The sequence below is a fragment of the Procambarus clarkii genome, chromosome 79 (genome assembly GCF_040958095.1).
Source record: "Procambarus clarkii isolate CNS0578487 chromosome 79, FALCON_Pclarkii_2.0, whole genome shotgun sequence".
NCBI classification, from domain to species: Eukaryota; Metazoa; Arthropoda; class Malacostraca; order Decapoda; family Cambaridae; genus Procambarus; species Procambarus clarkii.
In genome coordinates, this window is record NC_091228.1 from 12,755,636 (window position 1) to 12,767,805 (window position 12,170).

At 47.6% G+C, this 12,170-nt stretch overlaps 1 protein-coding gene across 1 annotated transcript in view; it reads right to left on the bottom strand.

Annotated features, from left to right (window-relative positions):
* Positions 1-12,170, bottom strand: part of LOC138357698 (alpha-2-macroglobulin-like) — a gene marked incomplete at its 5' end in the record, with an annotated part of 75,161 nt that overhangs the window by 46,625 nt on the left and 16,366 nt on the right. Inside the window, 6 exon segments of the mRNA XM_069314686.1 lie at positions 106-124; positions 127-242; positions 245-257; positions 915-1,030; positions 3,198-3,280; positions 11,612-11,838. Of these exon segments, the coding sequence (XP_069170787.1) occupies positions 106-124; positions 127-242; positions 245-257; positions 915-1,030; positions 3,198-3,280; positions 11,612-11,838 (574 nt within the window).

The window sequence follows — 12,170 nt, forward strand, 5'->3', positions numbered from 1 at the left end:
CAGGTACTGACCAGTCATCACCCACGTTGTCAGACCTCAGACCGACCATAGCCAGAAATATTGGCTTAACTGTCCTTACATAGATAGAGATAATAATGAGGTTACCGGTCTTCATGTAGGTGAGGGAAGCCTCCTTGTGGTCTCCGGGGTGGTCTGGTTGGAGGCCTTCAGGTACTGCATGATGAAGATGTTGGGCACGAAGTTGATCATGTTCTGCTCCCCACACCCGTACGGCATCCGATCAGGCTCCCCAAATTCTTCAAGGAATTATGGAAATATTCTGGGTTATAATGTGTTAAGAAGCCGTTTGCACATGCACCAAGCATCCACCGTTGTATGCATGCAAACACGGTGTATGTAAAGTGCATGCAACACTTTATTATTAGTGTCATCAGCAAGTCTCTTTCATTTCACAAGAAATTACAGTGTAATAATTTCTTGTGATGTCAAATCAGAAGGAAAATTATATTTAAAATGACTACTATAAGAACTATATAAGATGATATTAAAACGGAGATTGAATTATTGTTCTAAATATTTGAAAAATAATTGTTTTCATTAATTTACTTAACTTCAAAAGAAAGGGACACTACAAAATTTTCTAAAAATAGAGAATGGAGCATTAATTGTTCTATAGTATCCAGCATGAAAGTCGATAAGGCATATAATTTTTTATTTTCATCAATTAGTGTATATAAAGAGATCATGAAGCCCAAACAGGTGATATGAGAGCCCAGAATATCTTACCTGACAATGGTATTGAGCTGCACTAATGTTTACTCTGATGCATGTTAGTATGTAACCAACATATGGGGGGATATTGCTCACCTTGTTACACTGATCTCTCAACAAGATAGTCCCTATGGTTTAAGGTTTACACATAACTATCACAGAGAACATGAGTGAGTGAGTACCTCGAGTGTGAGAGCGATGAGGTCACCGACGGCCGTGACCCAGCCTCGCTCTGACCCCTCCACCATGACCTGTGGGGTCTCCAGCTCCCACGCCTCCAGCGAGTTCCTCGCCAAGTCTCAAAGTCTGCAACAACAACAAATATACTTCACCAAATATCTAAACAATATACAATGAGTATTTCCTAAAACAAGTCTTGTGTAGGTCATTTCTAATACAAAAATAATGACTAGCACTGGAACAAAATTTTGGTAGAGCAGTGTGAGGACTGCAATATATAACTCTAGATGGGGTACCCAGCGATGTCCGGTCTCTCCCCCCCCCCCTCAACCCCTCCTCCTCACTCCAACTCCCTAATTCTCTCTCATTCCCATCCTACCTCCCTCCATCCAGTAACAGCCGAGAAATCTGCTGTGAGCAAACTATGAAATTAATAATATTGGTTTGATTGTCCTTAGAGTCGGTGTTTGTAGCAACAGGAGCAAATCCAACTTAAAGAGGGGCATGAGGAGCCGAATGCATCCACCTTTGACAATTACCAATACAATAACAATTCACCATGGAAAGTTGAATGAGGCTAATTACAACCATCGCCTCCAACCGAAGATAGACTAACAAGCAGACATTCTCTTTTACAGATATACCTTCTCTCCTGTACACCTTTTCCAATCTTCCCCTCTCTCCAGTACCCTATTCATGCATCCTTCTTCTACCCATTGTTCAAGCATTCTTCTTCTACCACCTTTTCCTTGCCTGTGAGCTGCCGACGCCTGACCTTACCACTGTACCGCGGTGGAGTAAGCGGCTGGCAGCGCCTTGGTCACCACTCACTAAACAGCTCCAGGTGATAGTCTCTGATATATATCACATTAGTGTGATTTATCTGTTTATTATTATTAATTATCGGTTATCAGTATAATGACAAGGTCAATATCACCAAACATCTCAAGGAGTCTAGTGTAAGAGAGAGATGGGACTGATGGCATATGATCATGCAAAATGATCTGGTCGTTAGAGACGCGTGAAGCACCAATGTAGAGTTGGGCCTAGAGCTTAAGTAACGAGCCGAGTGTTGACAGTCACACTGATCCCTGAGGGTGACAGTCACACTGATCACTGAGGGTGACAGTCACACTGATCACTGAGGGTGACAGTCACACTGATCACTGAGGGTGACAGTCACACTGATCACTGAGGGTGACAGTCACACTGATCACTGAGGGTGACAGTCACACTGATCACTGAGGGTGACAGTCACACTGATCACTGAGGGTGACAGTCACACTGATCACTGAGGGTGACAGTCACACTGATCACTGAGGGTGACAGTCACACTGATCACTGAGGGTGACAGTCACACTGATCACTGAGGGTGACAGTCACCTGACCACTGAGGGTGACAGTCACACTGATCACTGAGGGTGACAGTCACACTGATCACTGAGGGTGACAGTCACACTGATCACTGAGGGTGGCGGTCACACTGATCACTGAGGGTGACGGTCACACTGATCACTGAGGGTGACGGTCACACTGATCACTGAGGGTGACGGTCACACTGATCACTGAGGGTGACGGTCACACTGATCACTGAGGGTGACGGTCACACTGATCACTGAGGGTGACGGTCACACTGATCACTGAGGGTGACGGTCACACTGATCACTGAGGGTGACGGTCACACTGATCACTGAGGGTGACGGTCACACTGATCACTGAGGGTGACGGTCACACTGATCACTGAGGGTGACGGTCACACTGATCACTGAGGGTGACGGTCACACTGATCACTGAGGGTGACACTCACACTGATCACTGAGGGTGACAGTCACACTGATCACTGAGGGTGACGGTCACACTGATCACTGAGGGTGACAGTCACACTGATCACTGAGGGTGACAGTCACACTGATCACTGAGGGTGACAGTCACACTGATCACTGAGGGTGACAGTCACACTGATCACTGAGGGTGACAGTCACACTGATCACTGAGGGTGACAGTCACACTGATCACTGAGGGTGACAGTCACACTGATCACTGAGGGTGACAGTCACACTGACCACTGAGGGTGACAGTCACACTGATCACTGAGGGTGACAGTCACACTGATCACTGAGGGTGACAGTCACACTGATCACTGAGGGTGACAGTCACACTGATCACTGAGGGTGACAGTCACACTGATCACTGAGGGTGACAGTCACACTGATCACTGAGGGTGACAGTCACACTGATCACTGAGGGTGGTACACGGCTACACAACAATGATGGTAAATCCTTACCTTTAGAGCAGATGTACTTGCTCCAGGTCTTCTCTCTCAGGAACCCCTCGGCCTCCACTGTGATGGGTTTTATCAGTGAGTCTCTGAAAACGATTATAGGAAAGTACTTAAACCACCTCGTTCTATTTATACTAGCATACTGTTTAGCTAGTTTATGAAGAACTGTTACAAAGTTATTATGATTGTATTGGATGAATTAAGTGTATCTCTTGGAGTGTGCTAATCTCTAGGTTCTGGTTTACCCTTATTCACTATTCTTAAAATTTTCTATTTTTTTTTTACGAGTTTTTTTTTACAAAAAGGGATAAAAATCTAGAAAAAAGTGCTAAATGTAATGAAATGTCTCTTTTCTGGTGGAGCCCAAGTGGTCTTTGGCCTGCTGGATGTAACAGTGCAAGTATTTTGCACTTATGTAACAGTGCAAGTATTTTGCACTTATGTAACAGTGCAAGTATTTTGCTCTTATGTAACAGTGCAAGTATTTTGCACTTATGTAACAGTGCAAGTATTTTGCACTCTTTCACGTATAATTGTGAGTTGTAATTGTGTGTGAGTGTATACGTGTGTGCGTGTTAGTCGAGAGCGAGGTGGTAGTTGGTGAGGTGAGCCTGCACAGCTTTGCTGACGGCAGTACTTTCAACAAAGAAGCCATGTTCTGGCTTGCGAGAGTACCCACCCCTGGCTCGGCCAGCGAGGTGGTTGAGCAGTGAGAGTAGAACCTTTGCAAAGGTGAGTACATCCAACCAGCTCCTCCATCCGGGCTGGTGATTAGCCATCTGTTACGAACCCGGATCCAGCGTCCGTGCCTGGAGCAGTGACAAACACGCCATCTGTGGGTCAGCTCCCGAAACCCCCGCCAAACGAACGACGACACCTAGTGAGGACAGCGTGTACTGGCCTCGAGGACCAGTTTCCAGTCTGGTTCAGCGCTCAACACCGCCGCTCCTGACCTCTGGTGAGGTGGTGCTCCGACGACAGCGCCATCTATGGAGTGGATATGTCGGGCGTTTGTATCTGAGCCTGTAAGTGTGGTGTTTTAGTGTCCCTGTTATTGATGACGTGTCTGCTTACAGAGCCGACCTGGGACCACTGTGTTGAAGGTGGAGTCAGTCTACCCGAGGCAGCCAGTCTCCATACTGTGAAGTTTGCTGCAGCTGTTGTGACGTCGTCCCCCCGGAAGAACACTGTGGTGTGTTAAGCCTGCCAGTGGAGTGGCAGTGGAAGGATTTACCCGGGACCGACGGTTGGAGACGATAATCCACTGGGGTATTGAGGACAGGAGGGTGATTGGTGATATCGCACGAGACTCCTGTCTAGGGCGTACCCCTTTTATCGTTCGTGGAGTGGCCGTACCAGCCTTGGTGGCTCAGTACCTGCCAGCAGACCTGCTGGACGTGTGGTTGACGGCCTCCACGACGGTGCCCTCAGTGGACCTGTGTTGTGGCTGACCTGTGGCCAGGGTAGGCTCGGCGTTCTCAGAGGACACGTCTTGAGGCCACGAAGAAAGCACCGCGGACTCAGCACCTAGCTTCGAGGATCCATAGTCTCCAGCAGAAGACTACAGTGTTGATCCCCTTGTAAAGTGTTAATATCCCTCCCCCTTGTGTACTCTTTAATATCATATATTTAATCGGTGATGGTGTTAAGTATAATATTAAGTTTCTTAAACTTTCTTTCCCTACTCCCTTTTAAGTTACTTGCGTCACGGATCTCATCCTTGATAGCCACTACTGGCTTGGGACGGATACCTATATCTTCCTCTAACTAACATCAGAGCAAGAACCCCGTTGCGTCCGAGAGGGCCGTAACATAATTGGCATCCCCAGCGGGATCCGTCCCCTTGTTAAGTATGTTTGACAGGGGTGGTGAAGTGGCGTAATCCCTGTATATAATTCCCCCTGTGTGACGATTGTGACGTTATACGTCCTGTGCAGTGCTCAGTGACTAAGTGCGATATTGTGCAGTCCGGTGCTCGCTGTGATTAAGCGATTAAGTGCAATATTGACTAGTGCGATGCTCAGTGATTCAGTGCAATATTGTAGAGCGATGTGTTCGCTTGGACTCGGTGCAATATTGGGTAGTGCGGTGCCCGGAGTGATTACGTGCAATATTGGCAAGTGCAGTGTTTGGTGCAATATTGGCGTAGAACAGTGCTCGGTGTGTTAAGTGCTAACGTGTAAGCAGTGTGTTAAGTGCTAGTGGAGTATTCCATCTGTGACAATGGCAGAAAAAGCTACCATCGATGATCTGGACGATGTTCAGGCTTTTCTGAACAGAGAGGACTGTCTTGCCAGATTAAAGTATCTGAGCAAACCGGAACTTGTACTAGTGAGCGCCTACCTGGAGATCAAGATCCGTGCCAGTGATTCCCGTGTGGAGATCTTGTCCAAGGTTCACCGGCACCTGAAGGCAGAAGAGAAACAGGAAGGCGAGACTCCTAGTACAAGGGAAGGTGAGGAAATAGCTTCCACGGAAAAGGAAGATAAGGGCAGTGACGTTGACAGTGATGCAGGTGAGCTTAATATCAGCTTCCTAACAGTCAAGATGCGTGCCTTGGAAATTAATCGAGAAATTGAATGGAAGAAGTTAGAATTGGAACGAGAGAGACAAGATAAAGAAATGGAGATGAAAGAAAAAGAATTGGCGATGAGGCATTTAGAATTAGAAAGAGAAGAGAAACGAGAGAGAGAAGAAAGAGAAGAGAAACAGCGAGAGAGAGAAGAAAAAGAAAGACAGAGACAACATGAACTAGAAGTATTAAGATTAGGCGCTGGACAGAGACAAACTGGAGTAAGCGGTTTCGATCCGGTAAGGAATATCAAAATGGTCCCCAAATTCAACGAGAGAGAAGTTTCGAAGTTCTTCGCAGCCTTCGAGAAAGTCGCTGCCTCTTTGGAGTGGCCAAGGGAGAATTGGGCCATCATGATACAGTCAGTCTTGACTGGGAAGGCCCAAATCGCCTACTCTACGTTATCCCTTGACGACTCCAGCGATTATGACAAGGTGAAGAAGGTTGTGCTCATGGCGTACCAATTGGTACCTGAGGCGTACAGGCAGAAATTTAGAAACCTGAAGAAGACCTCAGAGCACACTTTTACCGAATTCGCCACGATCAAGGAGCGACTTTTTTAAGAATGGTGTGCCTCTCGGAAGGTGGAGACCAGGGAAGACCTCGAACAGCTGATTCTGCTCGAGGACTTCAAGGATTGTTTATCTGGAGACCTCAAGACGTACTTGGAGGAACAGCAGGTAGAGACCTTGAGTGCAGCAGCCACCATGGCTGAAGAGTACATCCTGACTCATAGGCCGTCTGCTAAGTACGTCCCGAGGAATTACCAGCGCCGGTTTGACAGACCTCACGAAGAAGAAGAAAGACCCGTCCCACAAAGTGCTAAGAAGACTCCCCCAAGTAGCCCTCGAAGAACAAGTCCTAGTAGTCCGAAACACCGTAGTCCGAGGAGGAACATGGTGTGCTGGACTTGTGGGCAGAAGGGGCACATAGCCGCTAGGTGCCGAGGCAGAAGAGGTGGCAGCGCACGAAGGGAGGTGATGTTGATGAGCTGTGTTACATCACCAGTAGGAAACCAGTCTACGACGACGCAGGAAGGACCAAGTTTGTTGGCCCCTCACACTTCAACCGGGTATGTAACGAGTGATCATACTGGTAGATCAATTGTAGTGCTCAGAGATAGTGGAGCAGCCCAGTCCCTGATTGTGAAGAGCTCGTTACCCGAGGGAGTAAGTGTGGATGGGAGACCAGAGGTGATCCTGGTTGGGTTTCCTAGGACGCAGTACATCGCCCCCTTAGTGCCAGTACATCTCGACACGCCTTATTTCAGCGGCACATGTGTGTTGGCAGTAGTCGATACCCTCCCTGTGGCTGGGATTGACGTGGTACTAGCCAACGACTTGGTGACAGATTGGAGCATCAATCTTCCCAAGGTTGCGGACGAGTCTACCGGAACAGCACGGTCTGAGGTAACAGGCAATGGTAATGTCCTGGTAAAGACAGACCCGGATGTGAACATATTTAATTTGTCCTCTCACCCGCAGATCGACGATATTCTAGCAGTGTCTCCTGATTCTCTCGACGAGGAACATGAAGTTAAGAAGGCAGAGGTACCTGAGCAAGAAGAGAGGCCTTGTGTGCGGGCACCCACGGATACCAACGAGTCTGGAGCGAAGGCGGATGTGTGCTTGCGGTATGGCAAGTTACAGCGTGTAGTGAACCAGCCAGAGATTCCCCAGACGTCAGAGGTAGGTGCGGTGTGTTCAAAAGGTCTAGTGCCCTCTTCGGTCCAAGCCAGGCGTGTGGATGTTGCCGGCTATGGACATGACTGGCTCGGGAAGCTTATCCCTCAATTGGCCTCTTGTTTCTTAGCGATACTTTGTTTGATTCTCGTATGTGTTCTCGTTTGTGCTCTCAGTGAGGACCGGTGGACGACCCGACGAATGATGGCTCCCATGAACATCGCGAAGAGGTCCCAGGGATTGGAGATTTGTACTGCAAGTGTTGCAGTTGAAGAAGGGACCTGGGAGGTAATAGATGATACAGGAGGTACGATATGTGATAATGTGAGTGACTGTTTCCAACAGGTTGACACCCCCCGCGTGACTGCTGAGCCTCAACACAGCGTTATACGGAACGTTGGTCGACCTAACGGGGGCAGAGCGAATGCAATCTTCGGTGAGCAAGCAGCCCTGTTGGAACTAGGTGTGGGCCTAGTAGAAGAGTGTATAGTAAGTACTGACTTGCCCATTGTCGCTATCACTCTGAATTATCAGACCCCTGTATTCCAGGTTCCTGTCTCCCTGAAGGACCATCAGACTGGCACCAGAAATGCCGTCTGTGGTCAGCCATCATCGGTGCTACGACATAGGGAAGTGTCGAGTCACCCCAGATCGTGTCAAAACCAATCCGTACTAGAGAGGTGTGAGATGATGCCCCTGCTTGACATCGCAGTGGAGACGTGGAAGATTACGTCAGGCAGATCATTGCCTTCTATCTGCAAGTTCCCGTTGTGCCGGAAATGGCTAGTAGAAAAGTTCTGTGGACAAGACAGCCTCATCACTCCAGTTCATAGTATAAGTAAGTCCATTTGGAGTTGTGTCGCCCTGCTAATTTGGTTTGTGTTTTTTATAGAACCCCAAACCAAATTCCTTTTGGTGGGGAGGTGTTACGAACCCGGATCCAGCGTCCGTGCCTGGAGCAGTGACAAACACGCCATCTGTGGGTCAGCTCCCGAAACCCCCGCCAAACGAACGACGACACCTAGTGAGGACAGCGTGTACTGGCCTCGAGGACCAGTTTCCAGTCTGGTTCAGCGCTCAACACCGCCGCTCCTGACCTTTGGTGAGGTGGTGCTCCGACGACAGCGCCATCTATGGAGTGGATATGTCGGGCGTTTGTATCTGAGCCTGTAAGTGTGGTGTTTTAGTGTCCCTGTTATTGATGACGTGTCTGCTTACAGAGCCGACCTGGGACCACTGTGTTGAAGGTGGAGTCAGTCTACCCGAGGCAGCCAGTCTCCATACTGTGAAGTTTGCTGCAGCTGTTGTGACGTCGTCCCCCCGGAAGAACACTGTGGTGTGTTAAGCCTGCCAGTGGAGTGGCAGTGGAAGGATTTACCCGGGACCGACGGTTGGAGACGATAATCCACTGGGGTATTGAGGACAGGAGGGTGATTGGTGATATCACACGAGACTCCTGTCTAGGGCGTACCCCTTTTATCGTTCGTGGAGTGGCCGTACCAGCCTTGGTGGCTCAGTACCTGCCAGCAGACCTGCTGGACGTGTGGTTGACGGCCTCCACGACGGTGCCCCCAGTGGACGTGTGTTGTGGCTGACCTGTGGCCAGGGTAGGCTCGGCGTTCTCAGAGGACACGTCTTGAGGCCACGAAGAAAGCACCGCGGACTCAGCACCTAGCTTCGAGGATCCATAGTCTCCAGCAGAAGACTACAGTGTTGATCCCCTTGTAAAGTGTTAATATCCCTCCCCCTTGTGTACTCTTTTATTCTATATATTTAATCGGTGATGGTGTTAAGTATAATATTAAGTTCTTGACTTTCTTTCCCTACTCCCTTTTAAGTTACTTGCGTCACGGATCTCATCCCTTGATAGCCACTACTGGCTTGGGAACGGATACCTATATCTTCCTCTAACAACATCAGAGCAAGAACCCCGTTGCGTCCCGAGAGGGCCGTAACACCATCACCCACCCCTGGGTGAACTTGTTAGTGAGGTAAGAGTTCAGTTATGCATTGTCTTAAACCAGAAGTGTGTCTTAGTGGTGACAAGCTAGTAGAGTCTAAACCATTTAGCCATGTATGGTGTGGGCGTGCATGGAGTGGGTACCCCCCCCCCCCTTTTTAATTTGGTCAATATTATGTTAAATAATTGGATGTTAAAATGTTAAATATCAATTGCTGTAAATTGAAATAATTTTAAATAATTTGATTCGATAAATTTCTATGTGTAGAATAACAAGCTTGACTTTTGTTCAGTCCTCTCTTTGAACCAATGTCCCCTCAAGTAAGAGTTAAGACTAGAGAAATAACGAGATGAACAAGGTAGGAACGAGAGTGAGGGCACCGTGAGGTGAGTGAGGGAAGGTGTGGCTTGATGAGAGGAGCTCGCGCGCCACCTCGCCTCACTTAACCAGTCGGGTTTACTTAGGAATTTATTTAGAAAGTGATAAATTAAACAGTACTCCTGTCACATTGTTTAAGTGGAATTTATATTTAGTTTCAATGACAGGTGGTGGCAGCAAACATCAGAACATCTTAGAATATCAGTATAGTATAACATCATAGATAGTATAACAGAATAACAGTCTTGTCTACTCTCCCTACTCCTTCTTATCCCTCCTTCCTTCCCCCTCCTACTTCATTCCTCCTACCTCCACTCTTCCAGTTCGCCCCCGTTTTTATCCCCACTCGCTTCTCTCTACCTTAGTTCCCCCCTCAACTTTATCCATGTTATCCAACCTTATCCCCTCCTTTCTTCCTTACTTTGCTTTACTTTTTCACAATCACAGAGTAGATAGAAAAATCAGATGTTATATGGAGATCAAAGCCAGAACCTGGCCTCTTGAGTGAGGTGCAAGAAGCAGGTGACTTGTCAACATCCTCACTGAGGAATCCATCCAGAAAGTCAGTCAAGCTTGACAGACAACTGCAGAGTTCATGGGAAATGAAGCATCAAACCTGCCAAACTATTCATTCCAAACAATTTGTTCACTCAAAACTAGTCACGCCCGTTAATACTTATGGCCGGCACCAATCGGCTCGAAGCCCTGCCAAGAGCCTGTTGCAGGTCAGTTCGGAGTGATGCACAAGGAACTGACTAACCTGGCAGGGATGGAGTCTGGGAGCCACCAGAACGAGGCGTTTTATTATATTCAATGATAGTTTTGTGGAGGAGCCGCTTCATGGCTTCTTGAAGCTAACTAAAGAGCAGAAGGCAAACAAGGAACTAATCAGGGAGGATGAGGAGAAACGGCAGGTCTTAGGTCAAACAAGACCGACTGGGACCAGGAACTTTCACCAAATCCCCAGTGAGCACAATATCCAAGAGTGGTGCTGGTTCGACGATGCATCAGCATTATCAAAGTAAATTAAACGTTGATGACGTTGATTCGGCGTTGAATTGGCGCTGTTCTTGGATACTGAGCCCACTGTGTTGGGCCCACAAGACCCGGTTAAACCATGTAAACCTCTAAGCCCCAAAGTCCTCGACATTTTTAAAGAAAAAACTGCAGCCAAAGTGCATATTTACGAATATCAGAGGCCTGAGGGCAGACCACAGCTGCTTAGCTTTCCTGACACAAAGAACGGGATACCCAGGGAGTGGGGTCTGCCAACATAGCACCCACGGCAGAATCGGGAGCACGAAGACCTGCCAGGCATCAGTCATCTCGGGACCCCTCCGGGAACCACCTGAATCATTCTTGGCCAGAGAAGTAGAAGACAACAACGAACAAACCGCCCACCAGTGACCAAAGAACAGAACCTCAGCCTGCAGAGGAGAGCATGAAGCTCCCCAACTCTGCAGCCTCATCTCCCCAGCCAGAGTGCATGCGGATTATCCATTACCTATGGATAATCTGCCATGCACTCTGGCAGGGGCAAAGGATAATCCCTATGCACTCAGGCTGGTAATGGAGTTCTTCACTCTGCCGCATTGCTCAAATTGATTTTATCATAGATATTATCACATAAAGATTATTTACTTGTGTATTATCATTATTATTATTATTATTATTATTATTATTATTATTATTATTATTATTATTATTATTATTATTATTATTATTATATATATATATATATATATATATATTATTATTATTATTAAAATCCTCATCATGACTTGAACTGATGAGTAGTGAGGAAAGAAGGAATATTTTGCTGACCTTCTGTTGATGGATGAATCTCCGGAGCCGCAGGGCTGCGAGTACTCATGGTCGACGAAGGCAGCTACGCTAATGTTGACTTCTCCGATCACCAGGGGTTTGATCCTCACTATGTGAACGACCTTGTCGTGTGCCGGGACACAAGAGCTACGCTTCCCGAGCACAATCTGCTCAGTCGCCTCCTCCAAGATCTGGTACTCCTCACTCTCCTGCACCCTCACAGACACCTAAACCAAGACAGTAGACACATAGAATGAATGGCATCATTAATGTTTTGAGTGACTTGAAGCAGTTACCGCTCCAGGATGATCTGTGAATGGCATGACTTAAGTTAGAATGAGGAGGTTAGACATTATCGTAAGTCACTGTTAGAAGAAGGAGCAAAGCCTAACACAGTCTGTATCTCTGGAAGCCAGGAAGACTGTGTAGCACAGTCTGTGTCGCTGGAAGCCAGGAAGACTGTGTAGCACAGTCTGTGTCGCTGGACGCCAGGAAGACTGTGTAGCACAGTCTGTGTCGCTGGAAGCCTAGAAGACTGTACTCACCTAGTTGTGCTTGC